General features: G+C 48.7%; 1 protein-coding gene across 2 annotated transcripts; it reads left to right on the forward strand.

The window, feature by feature from the left end:
- Positions 1–4,238: 4,238 nt before the first annotated feature.
- LOC111856069 (disintegrin and metalloproteinase domain-containing protein 11) lies at positions 4,239–26,625 on the forward strand. 2 transcript variants are annotated; one of them, XM_023835713.2, is made up of 27 exons: positions 4,239–4,679; positions 5,111–5,301; positions 8,546–8,622; positions 9,199–9,265; positions 12,568–12,650; positions 12,770–12,824; positions 13,371–13,431; positions 13,855–13,931; positions 14,539–14,613; positions 15,698–15,769; positions 15,985–16,151; positions 16,313–16,397; positions 16,956–17,046; positions 17,916–17,967; positions 18,508–18,607; positions 18,729–18,800; positions 18,974–19,066; positions 19,584–19,664; positions 19,755–19,805; positions 19,903–19,966; positions 20,347–20,452; positions 20,563–20,682; positions 21,072–21,240; positions 21,803–21,914; positions 22,835–22,925; positions 25,694–25,711; positions 25,973–26,625. In XM_023835713.2, the coding sequence occupies exons 1-27, from the start codon at positions 4,622–4,624 to the stop codon at positions 25,986–25,988; spliced, it is 2,304 nt and encodes a 767-aa protein (XP_023691481.1). In that variant the 5' UTR covers positions 4,239–4,621; the 3' UTR covers positions 25,989–26,625. The 2 variants fall into 2 exon arrangements, 1 of the variants encoding a protein (XP_023691481.1); XR_011984716.1 differs by lacking the exon at positions 22,835–22,925 and adding an exon at positions 22,492–22,597 and having other exon boundaries at positions 21,072–21,914.
- The last annotated feature ends 1,150 nt before the right edge of the window (positions 26,626–27,775 follow it).

Below are 27,775 nucleotides of genomic sequence, written 5' to 3' on the forward strand. Positions count from 1 at the left end.
CCGCCTCCTTTGCTCTTCTGTCATCCACTTTGTAGATTTTATTTCTTGCTGGACTTGAAGAGTCTGGTTCTGAGGCATTTTTGGCTCAAATGGGATGCAAATTGGGCAGCACCCCTGGTTTAAATATGTAATTTAATCATTAATACTAATGCATAATATAAATGAGGTCTTGCACTGCTTTGTACAGGAAGTAAATGCTTCATATATATATATAAAGTATTTTATTAAATATGTGTATGCACATATACATGATACATAAATGTACATAATTTTCAGAGTTCTGTTAGGGGAAGTGTCTGGCTCAACAAGTTGTGACACTCTGTTCATAACTGGAAGGTCACAGGTTCAAATCCTACCATTGGTAAAGTGGTTTCACCTTTGGGCATTGAGCAAAGCCTTGTGGGCAGTGGTGGTTTGATGGTTAGGGAAGTGCACTTGTAATTGAAAGATTGCAGGTTCGAATCCCCGACCAGCAAATCACCACTGAGGTACCCTGAGCAAGGTACCGCCCCCCAGACACTGAATTAGCTGCAATCTGCTATGTCATGCAAGTCACATATGGGTTAAATGCAGAGGACACATTTCTTTGTGTGTTGACAATGACCACTGATCTCCAAATTCTAAAAATTCTTAACTGACAACAAAAAAATTGTTACTTTCGATAAAAGCATCTGCTACATAAGTAAAACATCAACACAACAGAAAAACTAAGAATTTACTAAGAAAGAAGTGATGTGAAAGTAGCCCACATCGACCTGAACAGGCCAGGTTGCTTTGGCTGCACCACGAGTACTGCAGTGGTGCTAATTAATAGAGCAGCAATGGGGCCATGCTGACAGCAGAGGGCAGCATATAGATCTCCTGGAAAGAATGCAAGGGAGTAGAACTAAGCTTAATGTTCCCAGAAATATTCCCTCCAATCCAAGCTGCGAGAGAGGGAGTTTACATTAAAAAAAAATAAAGCTCAATATTGATGCCCGTAGTAGGGTTGCACACGGTCACCGTATGTCTGATCATATGCCCCCTAAGTCATATTTCTCTGACATACTTGTTTTCTCAAGTGCTTGCAGATCTCTGTGGTCTTTCTGCAGCTCTTTTGCAGTAGCGTGAATGAAATGCTGGTTCTTTTAAATAAATTATAAAAAAAACACAGTATTAAGCTTATGCCGTATTATCCTGCTTTATTTCTGCCAAAGCCATATGCGGCCCATCTTATCATCCACCTTCTCTGGGTATGCAGACCCTGGCATGATTAGCTGCAGGTCTCAGGCCATGATCATCCTCGTTCTCACCCTTGGCACACAAGAACAATGGGCCCCTCCCTTTACCAGGCTGTGTGTCTGTTACTCAGCTCGCTTAACTTGGGATACTATAAAGTCTATGAGATTCTCCAGCAACCGACACCAAAATGCAGAAGAAACCCATTTGTCGGTTTCTCTCTCCCTAGAGCTCTGTTGGCAGGAAGCGAATGATCATGGTTGTATTGCGAACTGACTGAAAAACATTATGGGCCTGTTCTCTTAACACATACGGCCGTAACTGGATGGAGAACGCTCTCGAATCTCGCTCAAGCTGTTTCCGTTGTAGAGATGAAAGACTATGTTAAATAGGAAGAATGGGATTCAAATCCAGCATTGATCCAAGGCAATGTTGCTGGACTCTCTTCCAAGCCTTCCTGCTTTCTGGTAGGTAGAAGCCCCCCCCCCCCCCCCCCCCCAAATTATTCCCGCTGCTTCCACCAGACAGGGCAGGATTAATCCAACCATCACTAGCAGGCTTTCCAGGAAGCAGCCAATGGGGCTTAGGCATGCCCCTCCATTACCTGCAATCTGCTGGCTAAAATGCTCTCCTGCTGGAGTGTGTCACTCTCTGAATGTGTGTATAGGTGCGTCACCTATTGATTTTTTTCAAACTGCAGGGTTTTTCCACAGACGTGCCTGTCACTGCAGACCTTAATTACGCTCCCGTGTAATACCTTCTGTCCCCAGCTAAGACTGCCGTACACACCCTCCGCATGTGCTTACTGCCCCCTTCTGGCCATATAGCCACAGTGCATCCAAGAGCCCCAGGTAGGTGTGTCTTTATTCTTCGTCCCCTTCGGCCACAGCCCCGTTGACCCTGGATCAGAAAGCTGTCCAGGCTAAGAATTACTTAATTGTATCAATGTTACAATTGACTAAATTACTTAATCCTCTTTGTGCTCCTTAACACATAAGGCTGTAATTGGATAAAGTAAGCTTAATTTATCAGAATGGCCTTTGTAATGGTTAACCTATCTAATGAGTAACGATTTCAAGAGGATGAGAAGCAAGAATGAAACACTCACTGGACAATTAGTCATAGCTGTGTTTCTAATTATTCACAATATATTGCTTATTTTAATTTTTATTGCATATAAAATACAGACATTTTTATATATGCATATCGTATGTATATATAGGTATGTGTGTGGCATTATTGGAGTTCTAACATGAAATGTGGAAGATGAAATGCCCAGATGAAATCCATCAATAACGGAGAACCAGTAGTGGGGAACAGCAGTTTTGTCAGAATGGTACAGAAATGTAGCCAGAACAATTTCACGGCGATGTCACGTGTCATTTCTCTGTGCAGACATTAAGTACCGGTCTGCATTCAGCTTCTCTCTGTCATTGGGGCCCGAGAAATCTACCCTGCAGAGTAGCCCTGTAGTCAGTAGTCAGCCCTGGATGTTTCCGATGCAGAGACTGTGGACGCAATTAAGCTGCTCGTGTAAAAGCCAGAGGAGCTTCGTGCTGCGATGCAGCGGGATCACGGTGCTGATCGCTACGACGCCGGAGCACCGCTACATTAACTGCGATCTTGCAATCCAGCAAGATGTCGCTGGTGGGCGGGGGAGAGTGATGGTTCCCGGGGATCAAATTTATGAACGATGCACTTCCGATGCCAACCAATCCATAAGTCCCTGCGAGCTGTAAAATGCGGCGGAAACTTAGCTCTTGTTGTTCAGGAGACAATTAATTATTATACCGTTCGTTATACGTCTGAAGGTTCTTTTCAATCCAAAACCATTTACGTAAATGAACTGCACCTTTTTACACCCACGCGGTTGTACACACACGGTGTAAGGCTATAACAGCCGTTCCCTTTCTGTAAATCCCACATATTAAGCTCGATTAAACCAGAATGCAGACAGATTTCTCTCGGTCGTATGTCAATTAATAGAATGATGTGTGAACGATTTAGTCTATGGGGACCTGAGTCTACAGTGATCGGGTATCTCGGCTGGCAGAACTTCAGTCTTAACTAATATTGACCACTTGATTTTCCTGCGACCTAGTCCATTCCTGTTCCGGAATCTTCTCATCATCCAGAATTGCTTTTTTGAGGTAATTTAGGCTGGGGGAAAAACCCAAGTTGTTCTTCAGTCGTGATTTCCAGAGGTCACCGGCAAAGAGCTGGGAATATGCCCCCACCACCACGCCACCTGCCCTCAGTTTGCTCCAGTGTTCACCTACCACGCGCGGCTCTGAGCCCCAGTGACACACATGCATCAAACTCACTACCTTCCATGCGGCGGCAAGTCTACAGGTGCCTGTTATTCTGAAGAGATCAGGTTTCAGCTCAGGGGTTTCCAAACTTTCACTTGCTTTTTGGAAATGCCCATCCAGAAACCCTGGGAATATCATGTACGCAGCTGTGGTGAAATTATGTTTGTATGTGCCAAATTATATCACTATCACTATAATCATTATTACTGTTATTAACAGTTATTTTTGTACTGTTTTTCATTTTGTTATAGCCTACGGTGTTCTTCGTGTCTACTTGTGTCTCTGTCTATCTGTGCATTAATCCCTCCGGCATCGATTAAGTTTTTGTGATTCTGATTGTGACCGTGATAGCAGCCTAGTTGTGTTAGAATATATGCATTTTCCTAACTTCTCTCATTGCTGTCGCTGTAATTAATGAAAAAAGAAAACCCTCTTTAAAGCTATTCATAAATGCTTACAGCATTTAATAATTGCCGAGAGTAGGATCGCTTTAGATAACACGCTCGGCGGCGGAGAAATGTGAAAATGCTGCAGGGCCTCCGGCTTAGTGCCGCCACCGGTTTTGCTGTGATGGGAGGAGACCACCGGAAAAACGGGGAGATGCTACGAGGCGGAAAGAGGGAGGGCGCATCGGCACCCACGTGTTCTCATCATCGCCGACTTAATGCCATTCTGTTCATTCTCTGGCTTCTCCCCCTCCTCCTTTTCCATCACCGGTGGGTGATGATACGCACGGACGGAGGAGCGCATGAAACACGCACCGCTTGGCAGCAAAAACATGCCCATGTACACTGCCGTCCCAACATCGTCTCACCATTTTATACGTTATGCTTACATCTTTTTCTATTTATGGATCCTTTCGCCCATTTTGGAATCATAACGATGCTCGATTTACCAGTCAGCGAGCATTTTTAGGTCTAAAAAGGCTTCTAGGGGAAATGAGACTGAAAGGGGATCTCTAAAAAAAAAAAAAGGTGTAATTGGCGATCGGGTTTTTTCTTGCCGCAATCTGCTGTTCATCCGCATTTTTTCCGCATTATACGTTAATATTTCACGCACTTCATACAAATCCAGGGGACTATGTGAACATCATGCTGGCGGTGAGGTGCCTAATGTTTGCTGCAGTGGGTGCAAGATTTGCCATGACAGGTAAGGCTAGGAGGAGAGCGAGAGCGCCTTTCCCTTTTCGTTGGCAAATTTCCCTCCCTTAAGATGTATTCTGCGTTTTGCACCTGTAATCACTTTTCCGTCTGCAATAGTGATGTGTCGGTAACTCGCAGCTGGGGTTTGGCGTCTCTGCCAAGTCTGTTGGGTCGAGTTTTTTACCCTTCTCGTGCTTTGCAGAAACCTTTTGCCTGCTGCATCAGCAGGATTTTTCCCCGCAGTCTGGCTGTTGAGCTCGATATCTGGAGCGGTGCTTGCATGCAGTAAATCGCGCTTTGAGAAAAGCAGTGTATATTTTACACAGACATCACAATAAATATGTCGTGAGACCGGGCTGCTGTCGCCGCTGCAATAGCGATGCACCATAATAATTCAAAGTGATCAATCGCACATGCCCTATATACCCGCCGTTGCAGGCTGGACCGGATCCCTGTTACGGGATGCGGGTTTGTGGGACTGGGCAGCGCCAGCGGACAGGGGGGAGCGCACCGCGGCATCGAGGGAAGTCACCAAACCGAGACGTCTTGTGCATCAGATCGACGCGGAGGGGGAGATGGTTCATAGCCATCTGGACACTAGGATTAAGAATCACTCTGACGGCGAGGCGGTGAGTCTTCTAAGGGAAACGACAACGGCAGGAATTCAGAAGCCTGTATACATATTTTGAACAGGCTAGCAAACGGTATTTTTTTGTTTATAAACCCACCAAAATGTTGCTGCATAATGGTATCTGACTCATCGACCTGTATTTCCTGGATAGTGTGTGCTCTCTCACCTTGGAATGGGTTATCTGAGAAAAGCCACATCTCCTTATTTAGTGTTGGATTTCCCCAAAAGCAGTTTGCAAGATTGTTGTCCTCGTCATGTTTCTCCTCTTTTCTGTAATATCTCAATACTACATTGTAGACATCTCTCCTTTCGTCCCCATACGCTGAATCTACATCCTTTCTACCTACCTCTGTTGAGGTCACATACATACCACGTTTAATGCGTTTACCGCCCTTAATATCTTCTTTGTTGACTATTTATACCATTATGGGTGTGTCCCAGTTGAATCTAGTCTTGACATCCCACAGCAGAGTATGCATGGGTGCAAATTATTGGGGGGGGGGGGGTTGTAACTCCCAATAATCTAAACCAGCAAATACAACCTCTGGATCCCCCTAAATGGGTGGAGACCTCAACCCAAAGTTATGCCCTTGGTACTGTGTATTCAGGACCTGCTGCACATCTGAACCAAAATGGTTGAGTGCCAGGAGAGAGGGGGGGGGGGGGTTGGTGACCGTGAGTAATGGTGGACGTGGTACTGGACCATCTATCCATCCTTCTTCCAACCGTATATCATAGTCAGGGTCAGACCCTGGTTATAGCCAGTAAGGTCAGATTTTACAGAGGCCAAGTGTCCTTCATCCAAGGTTCCCTGGTTTAATTCCACTGTCATGTAAATTTTGTCATCACTGGTAACTCGGTTGTAGGAAGATAACGGACCCCCCCCCCCCCCCGCCCCTTGGCCTTTGACTTCTTATAGATGATAATCAACGGCTAATGAGCTTTCATATTAATCATAGTCTCAGAAATGTAGATGGAGTTAGGTGTTCCAGGATGTCATGTCATGGGTGTCTGGCTGGTGTTGGAAGTAGATCGTGCATGACTGGGGTTACTGGTCTCCACCATAAGACCAAGCTTGACCCTAAGGCATAGATTTTAGTTTGGATGGTGGAGACATGTCCCTACAAATATTTAGTATGTTTATGGGGGTGGGCGCTTTGGGGCTGATTTGGTCCCTACCAATGTTGAAACTAAATCTACACCCTGCCTTGACCCTGGATTAGGACGACTTTATCAAAAGACTGAAGTTCCTCTTCACCTCGTTGGCCAAATTAAATGAAATATTCAAAACTGGCTCGCAGCTTGCGAGCGGGGAAGGTTCAAGACTCTGCTGCCTTCATCCTTCAGCAGAGTGAGGAAGAGTTGCCCGATAAATCATTTAAAAGTTCACATGTTTCCTGACGAAAGCTGCAGATGATGTGTGCAGATCTTTGTTGACTGGTCGTCTAAGTCTTGCCCTCTCCGCGTGTCAGCTCGGGACGTGGGACGTGAAAACGCCCTCCGTGGAAGGGAGGTCCGTCACTCGTGTTTGACGCACTTTAAATCGCTTAATGGAATCTGTCACCCTGGGCTGTTAAATAATTTAGGCCACACAATAAGGACTTGGTGCACATTCAGGGCAAAGGCTCTGTTCTTCCAACCCGATGCCGCTGTTCTTTGTGAGCACAAGCCTCCAGACCGCTGTTAGTGTCTGGGTCTCTTGGTTTAGCTGGAGAAAAGCCAATCCATTTTGTCATACCGTCCCCGTTAAGATCACGAGAATCTCAGCTGGGGACACAGGCAGCTATAGGTGGGATGCAGCCCAGTATAATCTAGGCCAAGATTTTGGGAAAGGTATCGTTGATCTGGTTCCTGATGATTTTAGGTCTGAGGTACATTTTGAGCGTAGATGACATCATGCTGCAATATACTGCGTATCTATTTTCTTACTGTTTCATGAGAAGAGCAGCCTGATGCACCACAATGCTACAAGTAACATGAGTTTTATGACTGCAAACAGCTCTATTACACAATTTCGAGCACTTTGTTGACTCGCTGTTCTAACTAGACTCTGTTCTTCTATCACGGGGGATGGACAGCGAGTCAGAGACCATTTTAATCTGGTCATTTTTAACTTTTTAATTTGCTTAGCTGTCACTGGCTGCCTGTGTGTATTTTTGACACCCCCCCCCCCCCCCCCCCCCGAGACCAACCTGTCAGAGGTGACTGTACGCAGCGGGGTTTAACCAGGAGTTTAGGAAATTTTCATGCTTCATCTCTTTTACATCACATGGGATTCTAATACTTTTTTTTTTTTTAAGTAAATCAGGAATTCTGCAAAAATGACTTACCAGAGATCTGTGTGTCCTGTAAATAGTGGTCCTTCTTCATACTTGGTACTTAATCAAATTACTGTTGTAGCTCAGAGTTCTAAAAATGAGATTTACATTTAACAAAGACAGAAATGTCAAAAAATATATGTGTATTCAGTTTATTGTACTTCGCTAAGTGCACCAAAGACTGGTCTTTTAGATGAAAAATATACTCAAAAAATGAATGTTGCTACTCCATCTGAAATCTAAGTTTATAGTATAGCATAAATGTTTGATAAATGGATAGATGGATTGACGTCCGATCCCAGGGATGGAAGATGGATGGATGGATTTGGAAGGGAGACAGTACAGTTTGGGTGAGGAGAAGTCGATGGCGTCTACCCAGCGCCCCCCATCTGTTTCAGGGACGAAGCTCGCCGTCTCCGCACGAGCTCCACGGAGGCGTTAATTATCTTAAAGCGAAAGTCAGTGACCGGCGCTGAAGGTGCGGCGTTTCGTCAGAGATAAATCTGACTCCATCTGACGCTTCTAATGGAGACGGATGTCGCTGCCAATTTTCCAGAACTTCCATCAGACGTGACAAAACTGCTTTTCAGTAAATCCTCGATGCCGGCTGATGTTTAAATACGGCCGAATCAATGCTGTTTTATTCGATGTAATAATTTGACCGGCTGGATACATCTGCCCAGAGTGTCACCACAGGCTGCTGACTGGCGTTCCTGGGATGCCTCCGGTGGTTTAAGGGATTGTGACGTAATACTATAAATAAACATCTAATGTTGAACCGGATGATTTAGCGGGTCGATAAATGTCCGTGTGAATTAATGTGATACGACTTTAAGAGAGGTTTGGATGGTGGAGTATTTGTGATGCTGCAGTATTTTTCTTTAGATGATAAACAATCTTTACCTCCACCTGTGTCCCCCCCAGCCCGTCCATCTGGCCCAGAGCAGTTTCCTGGTGGAAGCCTTCAACATCTCCTTCATCCTGGACTTGGAGTTAAACCAGTAAGCATTTCGCCCTTGTCAGCCTCGTAGATCCCCTTCTCTCGTCAGACTCGCCGACAGCCGTGCCGGACAGGACCGACACACACCCATATTGTGTAGCTGGTCCTTCTTTTTCTGATTCCTGTCGTGGGGGTACCTTAACACAGATCCCCCCCCCCCAAAATCCAGTCAAAATCCAGGCAGAAGGTTCAAATCCCATAATATTCTTTCTGATTAGCTTCACTACGGGCCGCAGGACTTTAAAGCTCGCTGCCCCCACTGATGCCTTGCGGCTTTCGCGAGAGCGGCGGAACGCGGACACGTGACTTCAAGGGCGATGGCGGTCTCCTTACTCGGCGAGCATCGATTAGCACATAAATATTTGAGAGTGAGGCGGATGCAGAGCGGGCGTAGGGTGTCCGGGTGTGTGGGGGGTGCAGGGAGCCGGTAAACTGGCCCCGAACGGATCGTTAAGAGGAGTTCCAGCGGCTCTTGGGAACGTGCCTTTAATGCGGCGCTCGGTTTGCGGGACGCGGTGGCGGTAAGGTGGGCGTGGCCAGCCTGTCTCGCTGACTCTGTTTTCTCTCCCCCGCACAGCCACCTACTGTCCTCTAACTACGTGGAACGACATTTCGACAAGGACGGCAGGCCGATGCAGACTGCGGTAGGAGCTTGGGGCGGGGGGGGGGGGGTTTGTCTCTCCATCCAGGACTTCTCTCCCGGCAGGAATTCCTGTTATTTTGGTTGTCATGTTTTTGCTCCATGTTTGGTCTTCGGAGGTCCCGTCTCTATTTCACAATGGTGGTCTTACGGTAGAAGCCCGACACGGTGACGCTGTTCTTAAAAAGCCGATCCTGTCCAGAAGGTCCACGAGTGACCGCTCGGGCGGATGTGGCCTTTATCAGAGCGGTACGGGGCATCGACGGTGACAAGTGTGGCAGCCATGCTCGGTGGCAGCTATGACGCAGATTGCGAAGGGGATGCTGATGTGTGCAGGGCAGAGCTCTGTAAGGGGGGGAGAAAAGGGCCCAGACTATAGGGGGCGCCAGTGAGCATGTGAGCGTGGATAATGGGGGCCCCTTTAGTATAATTTTCCAAGGGCCCCACACCCTCCTCCACATGGGGAGTAAACTGTGGCATGTGTTGATCAGCATGAGGTCCGGTTAGAGGCAGACCGGTTAATCCTGCCGCTCTGCACCTGTTTGACTTGGTTAGTTCCCCTTTAACTCACCCGGTGACCAAAGTATTTCTTTCTGGACTTGAGCCTGTGATTCTCGATGAAATCGGTGACACGGCTAATGGGGGGTAGGTGGGGGCAAATCGGGGAGCGGGGTCTTGGGGTCAAACCTTCCCCCGAGGAAGACTCGGTCCCGTTTGCGGCGATCGTGCTTCAGTCAAAACCCTGCGAGCATAAGCCGCTCCCCGCCCACTCCCCCCCCGAGCCTACGGCGCCCTGCCCAGCCAATCGCGCGCCTGTTTCCGTGGCAACCGGCAGCCGGGAGCCCAGGCCCACATTGGCTCGGCCCTGTCACTCAGACACTGGCAGAGGAAGAAGACACAGAAGATAGGAAGAAAAACAAAGTGACAGGATTTCAAAAGCTGGGTGGTGGTGGTGGTGGGGGGGGGGGGGGTTAGGGGGGGTGCAATGAAAGAAGAATAATTGGTTGTTTTTCAGGCCGTTTGCTGCAGTAGCTGCTGTAGGCGAGTCTTGTGCTGGGATGGGCTGCAGCCTCTCCGAGTCGGACCTCCTTTTATTCCTTTCATCCGAATATCGCCGTCTTCTGTCATTATTGGCTCTCAGACATCTTTATGAATTTCCCTCCTTTTTTTTAAGCCCATGTTGGGCTCCCGTTGAGATCAAATAAATTAAAGGGCAGCTCTGCTCCGCTGCGTCCCTGCAGCCTGCGACGATAGTGTCTTGTGGGGAGAGACATGGGGTCCTGAAGTAAGGGGCCACGGTCGTCTTGTCAGCGCCCGATCGAAGACTGAACGCTCAAGGGCTTCGCCTGGGGTTTGTCTCTGTCTGTGAACGTCTCGAAGGAGCACGAGTGCTGCATTCGTATCATTTTTTTTTTTTACTGGACTGATTAAAACATGACAAGCCAAGGATGAGAAAGGCATGTCCTCCGGAGCCCGACCCCCGTCTGTGTCACCGGATGTGCCGTGACAAACTGCGTACCTTCGTATATCGCGCTCGAACGGTGAATTTGTTTATATCTAAGAGCACCGAGGAGCAGCTGTTTTTGTTTTTATCATCTTTACAACGTTGCTTCCCCGATGCCGTTATTTATTCAGACAGTCCCACGTTGCTGCTGCAGCAAGTGCAAGACAGTTAAAAAAAAAAAATATATATATATATATAAAAAAAAAGGCCTGGAGTTTCCACAGATGGGGCAGTTGGACTGAAAAGCAGAAAAAGCACCCAGAGACTCATGGGCACAAAAGCGAGTCATTATCGCCGAGCTTCGAGGGCAGGTTGGAGTGACGAACGCAACCAGTTGTCGGCGGCAACAGCATCTAATAAATTCTGGGGCTCGTAAAACCGAAAGGCCAGAATGGGGGGGTGTGGCCATCTCTGTCCGTCCGGAGCTGACGCCCTTTGCGCTGTGAGGTTTGCGGGGCTGACGCCCTTTGCGCGGGGAGGTTTGCGGGGCTGACGCCCTTTGCGCTGTGAGGTTTGCGGGGCTGACGCCCTTTGCGCGGGGAGGTTTGCGGGGCTGACGCCCTTTGCGCGGGGAGGTTTGCGGGGCTGACGCCCTTTGCGCTGTGAGGTTTGCGGGGCTGACGCCCTTTGCGCGGGGAGGTTTGCGGGGCTGACGCCCTTTGCGCGGGGAGGTTTGCGGGGCTGACGCCCTTTGCGCGGGGAGGTTTGCGGGGCTGACGCCCTTTGCGCAGGGAGGTTTGCGGGGCTGACGCGAGTTTGGAATGCAGAGACGTTACGTAATATCTGCAGCGTCCTGGGTGCCTGGGTTACAGTTACAGACAGTGGGCCCCCACATGCGCCTGCGCACACATACACGCGCGGATACACGCGCGTGTATGCGCAGCCCCAGCATTCATGCGTCACGGTGTAGGTGTAAAGAGTGCCTGATGACCGCAGCCTGCTTTCAGTTCATCCTCAGTGCAGGTGGGGCAGAGTGTGTGTGTGTGTGTGTGTGCCCTCGGGCCGGAGCTGGATAGTCTGCATACAGCAATGGGGCAGCCCTTCTCCCGCCAGCCGTGCTGTCTGATGCAGTCTTTTTCCAGTGCTTGCCCAGCATCCCAGGCTGGGCGCGGGATGAGCTCTCTGCACCTCTGCAGTAATTCCTGCGGGCAGCCTGAGCGACTGCATGACTGCAGCGAGCGGAGATGCGAGGCCGTGTTCCACCACACGTTCCTTGTGTTCCACCACACGCTCCTTGTGTTCCACCACACGCTCCTTGCCGGGAGTCTCTCCCTCAACTCTCTCTCTCTCCCCACCAACCAGGCCCGTTAGACCCAACAAAACCGGTAATAGGCTCCTGAAATCCGCAGAAAAAAATTGCAGTGTTTATTTATATTATTATTTTGCCTTAATAGCTTTATGGGCCACACATGACTTTTGGGGGGTGGCGTGTCTCTCGGTGGGTCAGGCCTTTGTGCCTGTGATCCAAAGGTTGCCGGTTTGAATCCCATGCATGGCAGACTCGTGACATCATCACTGGGGTTTTGCCCGATGGGGCACCAACAGCCCGCAGCAAAAAACACGTATCAGATAACGACTGAGCCTGTGCTTAGACAGCAGAAGTATTCCGGTACCTGTACTCATACTGTACTCATACTGTACTCATACTGGCCAATTGAGCATCATTTCATTTTTTTTCTTAGTGAGTTTGTTGTTTGTTATTGGGGACTTGTGTTCTGTATCCATGACGATAGCATTCTTTGGTGCACGTTGTGTCAGGTTGGCAAGGGGGGAGGAACCTAATGTACCATCTGTGCCGGCAGGGAGGGGAGCACTGCTATTACCACGGGGGGCTGCGCGGCGTGCTGGGCTCCTGGGCCGCCCTCTCAACCTGCCACGGCCTCTGGTGAGCGGCTCGTACCCGGGTCACGCTTCCGCCGGGCAGACCCGGAGCCCCACCCTCTTCCACTGCCCCCTCACACTCTCTCTCTCTCTCTCTCTCTCTCTCTCTCTCTCTCTCTGTAGCGGCATGTTCTCTGATGGGAGGTTCTCCTACAGCATCGAGCCGATCCTCGGCAAGGTGAGCCGGCTTCCAGTTTATCGGGGGTGGGGGGGGGCTTTACTTCAGGCTGTTAGGCCGCCGTCTGATTGGTCAGTCAGAGGCTGATTGTGCCGATCCGGAACATCTGGCTTCATGAAGTATCGAGGCTTCAGGGTCACCCCAGGGTCATCCTCAAAGGTCAAGTACCTGCCCTGGGTTTGTCATCCAAGGTAGGCCCATACTACTGACGAAATGGCGGGGGTTGCCTCCCCCCCCCCCCCCCCAAACCCAGCTGTCCTTCACCATAACTTACCTCCTCCTTGGCTACGTTTGCCAAAGGTTGCCCCTCTTTTTAATCAGTGTTGTTGAGGAGGGTGTTGTTGGCTGGGGGGGAGGTTGGAGAATTTACCAGACAGCCGCTGGACATCTGGGCGTGTGTGGCGTGGTGGCGGACGCCTTTGGCGGACCTCCAGCTTGGTGCCCTGCCCTGCCGGGCCTCTCATGACCAAGTCCGCTCACCGTTTCTCTTTTGTTCTGTTTAAATGTAAAAACGTAACTTTGGTTTTTCATTCCCGTGTATTTTAGGGTGACAACTTGCATGAGGTGCACAAGATGCCAAACATGGAAGTACCCCCCTCTTGTCCAGGTGTGAGAAATGAGACCCGTCCGCTCCCATGGTCTGTCCCTTACTCTTTCTCTCTCTCCCTCTATCTGTACTCCTCTGTCTCCCCAGGGCTCCCCATCTCCTCCTCATCCCTGCCTTCGTTTTTTACCTCGGACTCACTGGTACACTTTGTTCCTTAGCTCGGCTCCTCCTCCCCTCTGTCTCTCTCCTCCGTCCCCCTCCCCCCCCCGTCCACTCTCCTCCGCTTCTGCTCCATCCCTCGCTTCTGTGCTCTCCTCCCTGCTTTCTCTGTCCTCCTGTCACGGCCGTTTGCTCCGTTTCGATCCGTTCAAGCATTGAAAAGGTAGGCTTTCGCTGCTGGCACTGACGGATGCTGAAATATATCTATTATCTTCCCCCGACACCCCGGCCACTAACCGTCCCCTAACCCTCCCTGTCCTCCAGGCTGTGCCGAGAACAGCAGTGATGTCCAGGATGACCTCCCCTGGTGGAGACCATCTCTTAGGCGTTCCAAAAGACAAGTAAGGCCCCACCTCCATCTCCAAACGATCATTTCATTCCCTTCAGTACAAGTAGGTCTAACCGAATGTCGAATGTTTCTTCTTAAAGAGAAATTAAACCCTAAAATGATCTTGTTTGTTGTTGTTGATCACAGGAAATTACAGTACAGTCCAAAAAGAAATACACGCTCCCCCCCAAAAAAAATCACCCAGTGATGTTTCCTTTTCTCCCTGAAGTGTAGTATTTACGTGGTCGTGACAGCAGAGTATTTGTCACGCATATTGTCGGATGCGCGTGCTTTTAAGCATGAATGTTTCTCATCTTAATGTCAGCGCTTTACGCTTGTATTCCTACACGTCTTTTACCGCTAGTGTTTATTACGCTTTAAAGAGGAATTAATTTACAGTGACATTTGCTTGTAAAGTCGAGTCAGGAAAGAGAAAGTTTAAGGAAGCTTCGGGATGTTTTGTTGGCAATGCAGACGGTGGCCAATTAAAATGAAATATAACTGCTATATGCTAATGACCCAAGATGCTAATGACTTTAGAGACGGTATCTTAAAGGTGCCTTTCTCTTTAATACCAGGCCTCTAGGCATTAAATGAACTTCCTGCCTCTGCTGCCATAGGTACGTCGCCCACAGTACACAGTTCTGAGCGAAACCAAATACATTGAGCTGCTTGTGGTCAACGATCATGACTTGGTGAGTGAAGCCCAGTGGAGGCACAATGCATGTTTTTTGCGAATAGTTATTTGTATTATTGAGTGTGTAACAATGTCTCATGCAGAATGTACCCGAGTGAAGTGACAGTAGAAGTTGCAAAAGTACAAATTTGGAAAAAAAACTCATTAAAGTACAGTAATAAAATATTTGTGGTTGGTTACATTACACCACTGCATGGAGGCGATTGTAAACTCCGCCTACTCAGCTATACCCACCAATGGTGCCGACTGCTTAGACAAAAATTGGTGGAAACGCAGGCCGGTTCCTGGTTGGAACGGTATCAGTTCTTTGTAGGTGGAATCGTGCTATGTCTGAGCTGGCTCAGATGCATGTTGCTTTGGTTAAAAATTTCTATTAAAATAATAAATAAATAAGGTCATAAGAATGATTTTAATTGGCTCAATTGGAATGCCTAATTTTTTTTGAATTAGCCAATTTTTTATGGTGGTTTTCTTTAAATGTAGTTTAACATCTTACATGATGGCATTGAAGGTGACCAATCAGAGAACCTAGTAAATAGAACCAAGAGAACCAAGAAAAAACATTATATTTATGAGACATATTTAGAGTTTGTCCTAGACGTAGTCATATTGGCCTTCTGTATAACAGGTGTACGATATGCAAGCATTTTGAAAATGCCTACATCTCATTGCTAATCACCTACTGTCCAATCAGCAACTGTGGGAGGGGCATCACATTGCTAACCACCTACTGTCCAATCAGCAACTGTGGGAGGGGCATCACATTGCTAACCACCTACTGTCCAATCAGCAACTGTGGGAGGGGCATCACATTGCTAACCACCTACTGTCCAATCAGCAACTGTGGGAGGGGCATCACATTGCTAACCACCTACTGTCCAATCAGCAACTGTGGGAGGGGCATCACATTGCTAACCACCTACCGTCCAATCAGCAACTGTGGGAGGGGCATCACATGGTCAATAATCTGCACATTCTGCAGTTAGAGCCTGCTGAATAGTTCAAGACGTGGTCTCTCCAGCAGAGTTTGTCCTTTATGGTTTGCTAGAAGCATCTGATCTTCAGTTCATGGCTCTGTTCAGTTTTTGCAGCTCCGTGGCTCGACCTCCCAGACCAGGAACTTTGCCAAGGCTGTAGTGAACATGGCGGACGCGGTGAGCACACATTTACCACTCCTTCTAATTTACAGCATTTTTAACATAAGCGTAGTTAAAGTTAGATAATTTAACTAGTTATTGCGGAACTAGTGAAAAATAAGTTGGTAAAGTTACAGCTGCCAAAGGTCTTTTGATCAGTGTACATTCAGATAAGTGTCTCATTCCCAATTGTATTTATGTGTTTGTTGATTTCATCGTTCTTTTAATTGTAGATCTACAAGGAGCAGCTGAACACCCGCATAGTGCTCGTCGCCATGGAAACGTGGTCCTCTGGGAACATGGTTTCGGTGGGAGCGGATCCTCTGATGACCCTGCGCGACTTCATGAAGTACAGAAAGGAGAACATCAAGGAGCAGAGCGATGCGGCTCACCTCTTCTCGTTAGTGTGCCGTCGTTAGCGTCCCCCCCTGGCATGGGGGGGGGGGGGGGTCACACATGCCGTGAGGTTGTGCATTCAGATCAGCATTTTCTCCGACCCTCGATGCATTTGTCTGATTCAGCCGAAACGGGCACAGCTGTGACGCCTTTCCTGTTCCATAGGGGGAGCACTTTCCAGAGCAGCCGCAGTGGCACAGCCTACATGGGCGGGGTTTGCTCCCCCACTCGAGGAGGGGGGGTCAACGAGGTGAGGCCCCACCCATGCTAGGTTGCGTTCAGAGTGAAATGGGACAAAGGCACATTAAAGGCATTTGTACCAGTGTGTCATGGAAACATTTCTTTTTTAAGTTGCCTTTTTTTTTTTCTTCTTGCCTCTTAAAAATCTTTATAGAGCCTGATCAAATGGGGGTGGTCTGTGGTGCAGTGGGTTAGGATGCTGTCCCTGTAATTGGAAGGTTTTAGGTTCAAATCCCAGGGATAGCAGAGTAATTGCAATAAACCCCTTAACCCCCAACAGAAAAGTATCTGCTGAATACATAAAATGCATTATAAGTGTTACTGGCTAACCTGGGCTAATTGCGTAGGCAGCAGTGTGTCAAAGGTTAGTTTTGTTGACGCATAAATTGCAGCCAAAACTGTTACAAGAATATGATTAGCTTTGGCCCATCTGGGACACAAGTCCCACAGGAGGGACTCTCTGCTATATGTGGGTCTCTCTCAGCAGGCAGGGCTGCCCCGCCTGCGCATGGCGCATGGCGCATGGTGCATGGTGACCTTTTTGCGAGCCTCTGCTTTGTGCCAGCAGCACGGGAACGTCGGGCCCATGGCAATCACTCTGTGCCAGAGCCTCGGCCAGAACATCGGCATGATGTGGAACGTGGATCGCATCGCTGCAGGTAGGGAACCAGGGAACCATGCGCCGACGTTCCCGCAACGTTACGCCGACGTTGCCGCAAAGTTACGCCGACGTTCCCGCAACGTGCTCCCCTTAACCAGTTCGCGGGGAACGTCCGCGTGCTCAGCAGATGATACTGAGGGGTAAACGCAAGCACAGTCCTGGGGGGGGGGGGGGGGTTCATTTTTGTTGCGTCATTAAATGCACAGAGAAAGCCATATTTTTATCTAAATACCTCCACACTAACTGTAAGGAATCCAGCTTGACTGAACTCAGTATCTAATAATAGCAACAATAATATGTGCAAGGAGGTGAGAACTGGGAGACTCAGCGGCTTAGAGTTACAAATAGCCATATACTTGGCATAGTGTATTTATCTTTATATATACAATTTATTATATAGTCATGATTGTCCGTGATTGTTTTACATAACACAACACGGCAAAGAAAATTCCTTGTATATAAAAGTACTTGGCGATAAGTAAATGATTCTACTGCTGATACCTACAGGGTCGTGGGTTCGATTTCCAACCTCGCTTTCCGCTAGATACGTCGGTCTCCCGTAGCTCAAAAAAATGTGATTCGATGAACCTGTGACTCTAAGCTCTATTCCCCGATGCTCTGTAATGTAAGAATCTCAGGGATCTTTGGAACACATGCGACGACAAATTTTTAATCTGATATCATGACCATAGTGTGTGTGTGTGTGTGTGTGTGTGTGTGTGTGTGTGTGTGTGTGTGTGTGTGAGTGTGTGTCCGTGGTCTGGCTTCCCAGACTGGCTCCCAGTGACCCGATACTGGGAAGACGGATGAATGTGTTGTACTGAAGGGATTCTGACTGGGGTGTCTGATGGATTCTGTCCCTCACAGGAGACTGCAGATGTCCGGACACGTGGCTGGGATGCATCATGGAGGACACAGGGTGAGGATGGGGGGCCCCGGCTGCTTCAGAACCGCCACACACTCTGACCCCCCCCAACCCCCACCCCCACCACCGTTTATCCCATTTATATAAATCAATCACGATTCCAACCGTAGTTCAAAGGCGTGTAGGTTGCTAATTTGTTTTTAACACTCAGAGCCGTATAAGATAATTATACCCCCTACCTGTCCCATGCCGGCCTGCCTGGTACCGCAAACGCAATTCTTTGAGATCCTTTGGGAACCTAAAATAGTTCATAACAGAGCGGCCCGATCCCTTCAGAAGCCAGGTGGAGGTAGCATTGCCTTCCTGAACACCAACGATACAGTTAAAGGAAGTTAAACAGCTGGCTGAAAGGGAGGGGCCAGACAAGGCCATTTATGAGGACTCTTTTTTGGAAATTTGACTTGATGCTGTTGTCATGAAGCAGTATAGAAAGGGGAGGGGTTTATCTTTGCATGCATTAGCATGTTTTTGAGTCTTTTTTTCCCCCGCTGGTCGACCACTGTCATTCGCTAACTCGGCTCGTGTTTTCGGAAGGTTTTACACCCCCAGGAAGTTTTCCCGCTGCAGTGTGGAGGAGTACATACGTTTCCTGCAAAGGGGTGGGGGGAGCTGCCTCTTCAACAAGCCCGTAAAGGTGAGGGGGGGGGGGGGCCTGAATTCTACCAGTGTCCTACTGACACTGCTGTTGACATTTCCTTTGCCCCCGATCCTCTGTTTCGCTTCTTGTCCCGTTTGCCAATCCTCCTGTCCCTCAGCTGTTGGACCCCCCTGAGTGTGGGAACGGCTTTGTGGAAACCGGAGAAGAATGCGACTGCGGTTCTCAGGTGGTGAGTGTCCACTCCGGCTCTGCGGCGCCACCTGGTGGCAACATCGCATAATGCACCGTGCTGCAACGACATCAGGCTTTGCCTGACTTGTCATTTCACAGTCCACGGGGGCGGGGCTTATAGGGTTTGCGGGGACAGTGGCACGTGAATTCACTCCTCGTGTGTCCCGGCAGGAGTGCGCGAGGAATGGAGGGGCGTGCTGTAAGAAGTGCACTCTTTCGCACGATGCCATGTGCAGCAACGGACTTTGCTGCCGGAGCTGCAGGGTGAGTTACTCCCTCTTTTCGTCTGTCACGGCTGTTGTACCTCTGTGTGACTTTCCAGCACCCACATTCCATAACAAAACGTTCCACATTCATTTATTTGTATTTATGTTTAAAAATTATGTTTATTTAAACTAATGTGAAGTTATACATCAAACAGAGAGGGTACATCTAATTATAGAAACGTGAGCTACGGCACAGGTGAATGAATCCAAATTAAATATTGTGTGGTATAAATCCCCCACATCGCCATTGATTCCTACAACCCTGCATGTGACATTAGCTGCAGGGGTTGTTTGATATTACACATTTTTAAATATACAGCAAAAATATCCTTCTTTTTGTTTTTTGCTGTGAAACATCTGTTGCGACTGTCTGTCGGCAAACACAAAGTGTTACATTTGTTTTTGTTTATGTAAAATGGGCCTGAAATGTGTGCATTAAACGGACCATGAAATGGTGTCATATGGAACGAGACTGGGATGTGACTTCTGCCCGATTAACCCGCCCTGCCTCCCAGTACGAGTCGCGAGGGGTGGTGTGCCGGGAGCCGGTGAACGACTGCGACATTCCTGAGACGTGCACCGGGGACTCCAGTCAGGTACGGTCACCCCCATCGCCCACCCCCGGGACATTATTAGGTAACGTTTGGGAGATTAGCTAATGCTGTCATCTTCCACTGCCTCTGCAGTGCCCGCACAATGTCCACAAGCTGGACGGCTACCTGTGCGATGGGGGCCAGGTGAGTAAGTTTGTTAATCTATCCATGACATGTTTGTTAATCCATCCAGCCAGCTACGTCTGCTGACGGTGTACCCCCTCCCCTTTCCTCCCCAAAGGGCCGGTGTTATGAGGGCCGGTGTCGCACCCGGGACGGCCAGTGCCAGGGAATCTGGGGCCACGGTGAGTGAGCAGCGGCCGAGTCTCTCATCAGGCCTGAGACCATGTGGACGGTTCCAGTCACTCATCAGGCCTGAGACGGTGTGGACGGTTCCAGTCTCTCCCAGCACCTCCACAGAAGATCTCATGAATCACTTTTAGAAATCAGACTATGGGGCCTGTGTCTTGCTCAACGGGTAATGACACTGTGCCTGCCGGAAGGTCATCTGTTCAAATCCCAGAACACCATTGAGCTAGGCCCTTGACGGTCCAGGGTCTGGCCCTGCCGTCTCTCAAACATGTGCGTCGTTTGGGATAAAAGGATCTTCTGAATAAATGTAATGTCACTTTAGACTGGATGATGTAGCGCTTGGCCCCTGACTCGATCTCCTGTGGTCCGACAGTTTCGGCGGACCGGTTCTGCTACGAGAAGCTGAACGCCGAGGGCACGGAGAAGGGAAACTGTGGGCGCGATGCTGGTGGGCAGAGCTGGCTGCAGTGTCACAAGCAGTGAGTCCCACGTCACCATCTGTACCCAGACTGTAGCCTGCCGGCCCCCTCTGAACTGCTGTACATTTGCTCCACAACCTCACCTTTCTCTCCTGCCCCCCCTCCTTCAGGGACGTGCTCTGTGGGTTCCTGCTTTGCTCCAACATGACCGCGAAGCCCTCGTTCGGAGTCCTCCAGGGCGAGGTGACCAGCCTGACCATCTACCACCAGAACAAGTACCTGGAGTGCCGGTGAGCGGGACGTCCCGTCCCCCCCCCGGACCTCGTTTGGGGGGCAAGAGGTAGAAGGCGTGTGGAGGGCGGGGTTTGGATGTCAGGCTTAACACACATTGTCTCAAATGCTTCCCAGTGTTTTCTGGGTTTAGTTTAGTTTTTGGCCAAATAAGTTGGAAATAAGTTGACGTGAATAATGTAAAGCATGTGATGGTGTTTTTCTTAAAATAGTTATTCGATTTACTCAGATTAACCACAGGGACTTTTGCAGAGCTAAATAAAAATTTTGCCTATAGCTATGCTTCAGCTGCATTTGGGTGTCACCTTCCATGAAGGTTAGCCAGAACTGGACCTGTTTTCTTCCTCTGTCCCCATGTGACCGGCTCTTCCTCTTCTCATTGGTTCAGTGGGGGCCACGCCCTATTGGACGACGGCTCCGACCTGGGTTACGTGGAAGACGGCACCCCGTGTGGTCCCAACATGATGTGCCTGGATCGCCGCTGCCTCCCAGTGGTCGCCTTCAACCTCAGCACCTGCCCGGGCTCGTTGGCCGCCCGTACCTGTTCTGACCATGGGGTGGGGGCCGTCGCTGTGCTCTGGGCTGTGATACAGACAGACCATCTGTTACAGGAGCAGGATACGGCCCATCATGAAACCTTTGAAACAGATCTGTGGGACATCTCATAGACATGTAGCTTGACCCTTCAAGGTTTAATGTATGAAAAAAAAAATTGCAGTGGCTTAGTGGGCTAAGCCTGTGTGCCTGTAATCAGAAGGTTGTGGGTTTGAACCCAGCATCAGTACGTCTGCGGGTCCTTGAGTGGGGATCAGTAAAATATTGATTATTATTATTATATATTTTCCGACATACTGGGTCACCTGGAGCCTATCCCAGGCAGGGCGGAGCAAACACACTCTGCAATTTAGAGATGCCGTCTGAGCTAAGTGCTTACCTTCGGACTGGAGGAATTTCACACCACACGGGGAGAACATGCATAGCGAGCAGAGCAGCGCTGGGCTCATATTCTGTTCATTTATGCTCACGGTCGACCGTTGTGTAGCAGTAAACATGAGCATTTCTTTGCTCATCCCTGCTGCACGTCTCCCTGTAATTTCTGTTCTGTTCTCCCTCTGCCAGATCTGTAGTAACGAGGTGAAGTGCATCTGCGACCGGGACTTTACAGGCAAAGATTGCAGCGTGTTCGACCCTATTCCTGATGCCACACCCCCGGGCACCCCAGAGAAGAAGGGTGTGTACGCCTTTAACCACCCTACACCCCCCGCCCCCCCCCCCCTCCAAGTTGGACTGCATCTCATATCCCCTCAGTGTAATCTGGCTGACCTGCTTATTCCCAGGACAAGCAAGTGCTCTATTCCAAATATGGATGTAAATCACGATGTTAATGTATGGACCCCCGTTTTGTCACGTTGGTACGTTCCGCAATCCATGAAATATATTGGCTGAAAATTGGACCATACCATTATGATTAAATGTCGAATGTCTTCTTATCATTTTATATTTATTTATTCCATATTTTAATGTGGAATTGTTCTGGAAAAGTAAGAGTAAGAGGTCTTTTAAGACTTCAAACCCACAGCGTTGTGTTCCTTCTAAGTGCCGCGCTACGCTGTCCTGAAACCGTATGGCTGTTTCCCAGTTCCAGGTGTGCACTGCTAGCCCTACACACGGAGTTTCCCTGCAGTCTCAGGTTCAGCCTTACGCTGCTGCCCTCCTCTGTCTCTGATGGCCCCCCCCTTACATCCCCCAGCTCCTCTGCGCTCCCCACCCCCACCTCACCTCCGAGTGTCCCGCTTATTGTCTTGCAGTCCGGCAGTGACACAGGGTATTTTGGCTTTTGCTATCTGCAAGGCTGATGCCCGCCCCTGAGCAGGAGGGTGCCCAGCCGACAGAGAGGGGGCGCCGCGTGCCGAAGTAATGAGCGTCTCCCCCGCCCTCGCTGTCACCGTGGCCCCGATATCTCCCCCTTTTGCTCTCGCACCTCCTCTCCTCCTCTGATCCCTCTCTCTCTTTCTCTCTTCCCGGCCAGTCGTTTGACGAGATGTACAGTGTTTTCCGTGTCCCTCTGACGTGTGTCTGGTGGTATTGTCTCCGCCCCCCCCCTCCTTTCCTTCACCCCCTCCCTTCCCCCACCCTTCTTCCTCTATGCAGGTCCCAGTGGCACCAATATCATTATAGGGTCCATCGCAGGGGCAATTCTCCTGGCAGCTATAGTCCTGGGGGGAACAGGCTGGGGATTTAAGTAAGAGCTCTGGCATGCTTCTCTGTACTCGTCTTCCTCTAACAATCGCCCCCCCGCAGAAATCCGCTAGGCCTCCACTCACGTCTTAGCGCAAGGCATTCTGGGTAAGAATGAGGCAGGAGCGTTAGTGCAGTAGACAGCCAGTATTTAACAAAAAGTAATTCTGAAGCAGTGCAGCCTAGTTTAATGTCTGCCCGTTAAGGAGCTCTCCTTAGCAGAATTTGTGACTTTTTCACGTAACCGCGGGTGATTTAGTGGCATCTGACATAGAACAATGGGAGATAAACTAACTGTTATCCTGTGGCTGTTAATTTTATTGGAACGGTTAGGGGGTTACAGGACGCCCTGCAGCCGGTGGTTCTCCGGTAGAAATCAATGACCAAAGTTTGTTTATTGCTTTTCTGCGCTCGGGGAATCTATTGTTAGCGTCCGGATGTGGTCAATTAAACATTGAGCCGAGATCCAATTTTGGGAAGGAAGATGGATCGGTATTTGTGGTTTAGGTTCTGAAATGAACACGGAAATGCATTTTAATAGTGTGACCTTCAGCTGGAGAGTTAGGGTCGCTGGGTTCTCTAATCCATCTTTCCTGTAAAACGACCCCCCCCCCCCACCCCACCGCCACCACCCTACTTGAAATTGAACCCAGATGACAGCCTGCCTGGGACTGGGGTGTTGCCCTCTCTGTAATGCCCTGCTTTGCGTGTGTCAGTTTCTTTTCTTAACCTTCAGATGGTCACTACCTTCCTGTGCCTGTCTGCAGCGTGAACGACCTAGAGCAGCGTTTCCCCATCCGGACCTTGGGGATCCACAAACGGCCCACATTTTTGCTCCCCATTCAGAGCTCGGAGGGAGCAAAAACATGGACTTGCCTGTGGGTCCCCAAGGACCGAATTGGGAATCGCTGACCTATGGTGTGGGGCAGTTTCACTGGTTTACCATAAGATCTCCGGGCCTCTGCAGCTGGAGCAGATGATAGCCCATCTGTGAAAGCTCCCGTCTGGCTTGTGTCACTGCATCTGTCCCAGAATTTACTTCACCAGCCATGGAAGTCCAGTGTGATGCCACGGGGGACCAGATTGAATGGGAACTGCGCTGTAGAATATTTTAGTGCATTCCAGTTCCTGTCTGCCATATTTTCCTTCACCTCGGCATCTCAGGAGTTTCTCGCTCCCTTATGGGTTTGGTTGTTTAGGCCAGTGTTTCAACCTGGTCCTGGGGGACCCCCAAACAGCCCACATTTTTGCTCCCTCCCAGCTCCCAGCCAATCAGGAACAAAAATACCTGGTATAGGCCTGTGTCTCTGGAGGGAGCAAAAATGTGGACAGTCTGGAGGGTCCCTGAGGGTTGTGCGAGTATGAGTTAGGTTATTCTGGGGTCTAGTAAGGCTTCATGTTTCCACGGTAACCATTTTCATTAATAATATAAAGGGTCAAATGTAAATGACCCGAATGCGGCAGAACTGGATGGTCCTTCCATGGTTATTGGGGTCCATGGTATGGTGTTTGTGAGGGACTGGTCCTACCTTCTGTGTCACTGCAGTCAATGTCACCCCTCACTCGTAAAAGAATGGAAGGCCACAAGTTTTAGTTTATTATTATGAACCCCCTGCCTGGAGGGAAGTATTTGTAATGAGCAATTGCAAATAGTAATTGTAATTAAACTGCAGGATCTATTATTATTCTACAACTTTTTAATAGCATGTCCTTGTGGACCAGTGATGTGGCAGTGATGTGGCAGTGATATGCTGGTATGACCTTACTATGGTATTTTTCACTTACTGTATGGTTCTGCTGGCTCATTTTAACCGGCTTTGGTTCCGACAGCGAACTTCATTATCACTTTACCTGCCGCACCACTGCGGGAATTCATGTGACGCTCTAATCGCCAATCTTTTTCGTTTCTGGCCCTTAGGCGTATTATTCATTATTTTGCTTATTAAAATGTTTTTCTGATCTTTATCTGAGCATTTATTTTAAAAAAAAAAAAAGCAAAATGAGTCTTGAAGTTTAGATTTATGCTTGATTAATAGTTTATTTAAGTGAACATTGGTGACACAACTCATATAATGGGTTTCCTGGCAAATTGTGTATAACATTATAATATGTTACTATATAGGATATAGAATTCCAGCAGGGAAAGGTATAGACATCAGACACTGTTTTGGGGCTCTTTTCCCCGCCCTAAATCTGCCCCCCCCCCATCCTTCCCCCACCACTGACCTGGATTCCCTCCAGAGGGTCACCTTGCATGACTCCTCTGGGCCTTGTCGGCGGCTCTTTTGGAGGTGGGGGGGGGGAGCGTTGGACGCAGTTGTGCCAGCACAGCCATTCTGTCGTGTCACGGCCCCTGAATTCTGGAATGTTTGCCGTCAGTGACACAGGACGTGTCTGTTTTGTGTGCCCGGATGATGGTGAATCAATGGCCCCAACCCCAACCGCTGCTCTTGGGGGACAGTATTACCGTTGGCGTTATTATTTGACTATGGCATTCTAAATTAAGACTCCATTTTCCTCTCGTAATAAAGAGGCTTGTTGACTCTTGAAGACCTGGGTGGGTCTATTCTGGCTAATATGTGCATGTTCCTATAAAGCTGAGCGAGAGATTACCCCGGTTATTTTACAGAAACTAAAACTTCAAAATTATCATGAAAGGACGCTGCTGTCCCCCAGGGATTAGCCACTGTTCGGTGGCCTTTTGTTCTTCACAGCTAATGCATCGCTCTCTCTCTCTCTACCTTTCTTTTCATCGTTCTTCCCTGGATGAAGAAACATTCGGAGAGGAAGGTAGGAGTCGCCATCCAGCCTGCGGTGTTAAATTCTGCCATCTCTAGATGCCAACAACTTTGGTCTATGTTTGGATCGCCATTCTCACCGCTACCCGATTTCCTAATTCGTCTCTGTCCATCCCTTAGCATTTCCACACGTCTACTGGTCTATTGGCCCAACAATCCACTGCTGTTGCCACCGCATCTTTCACCATTTCTTCTGCCTTTTAGATACTTTCCAGTCTCTTAAAACCATCTTTTTTTTGTTCCCACATTTCAGGTCTGGTGGGGGATAAGATGTAAGTCGGTCTGCACTCTGTCCTTTTCACGTAGAAGAAGAAAAAAAGATGTCTTCCACTCATTCCAGAACTATGACCACGGCGACCCTTCATCCATCTCCTCTCTCCGCTCTTTACTTGTCTCTTTATCCCTTTGGGCCCTCAGGGGTCCTTGCAAGCTGTTCCACGCAAGTTCCAGCCAAACTCCACTGCCCTCCCTCCCAGGGGTAACGTCATGCCTCTGAGAAATCTCTCCACACTTAGTAGTGTCTTTCAGCAGTGGTTTCCCCTTTTGCCCTAAACAGTGAGCCCCCTGTCCACCCGGAGGACTTGTAGCACCTGTTTTCATTTTGTTATGGAGGACTATTGACTGGAGCCCCAACTGTATTTTGACTGGGTTCCCTTGAAGCACCAAGACACTCAGTGACATGAGCTAAACCTGCCAAGTTAGATATCAGGAAGTACTGGGAAAGCTGTGTGGCCATGTCTTTCTTCTCAGTGGCTTTATAGACTTGCATACGCCATGTTACCTGCTGGAGACAGGAAGCAGCCTCTGGATGTTGTACCCTCAGTATGATGTCATATCCTTCCACCAAGACAGAGGGACACAAAATTGCGTGGTCTTGTTTCAGATGAGGAAGGCAAAACGGGATATGATGCAGATCTGATTTATTTTTTTTTTCTGTGGGGGGAGGATTTTGTTCTTTGGTATTCTGCTCCGTTTGCTTCTTCGGTTGGAAAAGGACAGAAATCTGAACTTCCACTCTGCCCCCCCCCCCTTTAGTTAGTTCCGGTATTTTCTATAAAACATTCCACCATCGTTTGAGCCTTTTCGTTCTGCAGATGTTTGCGTTTTTTTTTCCCCCAAAAAAATATTCCCCATGCTCTAGTGGCACCCTCTAATCCTTAATAACATACACACACCATTAGCATCAAATCATTAGCATTACGTCATTAGCGCCCAAACGCGTGTGATTATCAGTTTATATGAATGAGAAGAGGGTGTGTGCTTATATATAATTATAAATGTTATATATAACACATGGCGTTAGCTAGTTAGGTACATACAGTAGGTAATTTAAAAAAATGTATATATTTTCTATAATATATGGAAATGGTAGAAATATAGTAGACAACCCAGAGTGGGAGGTAAAATTTAATGACTTTGCGAATGTAGTTTTTATCCCAGGGGTCCGTGATATTTTTCGGGGGATTGGCGCCGCTTGGCACCCGAGCATGTTAGCGAGGGTCATGCTCGTCTGAGAGGAGTCACCCCCTCCGTCTTGCTGCTGTTGCTGCTGCTGCTACTGCTGTGAGGTGAACACCCCCCCCCCCCCCCCCCCCAAATTGCTCGTCAGGCCGTCCGTGTTACGCTTTCAGCCCTCCTGCTGCATGGATTCACTCGGCAAGTGTGTTTGTATCTTCTCTTATTTTTTTTTATGGTTGTGACACTGCCCTCCTGCCGCCCCAGACTGAGGACCAAGGCCTGACGGGAGCCCATATTTGGTTGATCATCTAAAGAAAATCCTACGGTGATGTAAAGCACCGTTCTGGTGTCTTTGAAACTCAGCAGGCATTGCGTTGCGTTGGCTTGTATCAGTTGGGTAGCCTTAACTCTTTTAAATCGGTCTTTATTTGGTACAGCTGAAGTCTGCCGTTAGTCACTCGCATCCTTCTTCAGATGAACTTAAGATAGGTTAGTGTATTTAATTTTTTTTTTAAATGTACAAGATAATAGATAATGTGATGGGCCACCATTAAAGCACTTAAGGGGTGCGTTCACGCTCTGGTGAAAGAAGTGATGT

Source organism: Paramormyrops kingsleyae, chromosome 22, assembly GCF_048594095.1.
Source record: "Paramormyrops kingsleyae isolate MSU_618 chromosome 22, PKINGS_0.4, whole genome shotgun sequence".
In the NCBI taxonomy this organism is placed as follows: Eukaryota; Metazoa; Chordata; class Actinopteri; order Osteoglossiformes; family Mormyridae; genus Paramormyrops; species Paramormyrops kingsleyae.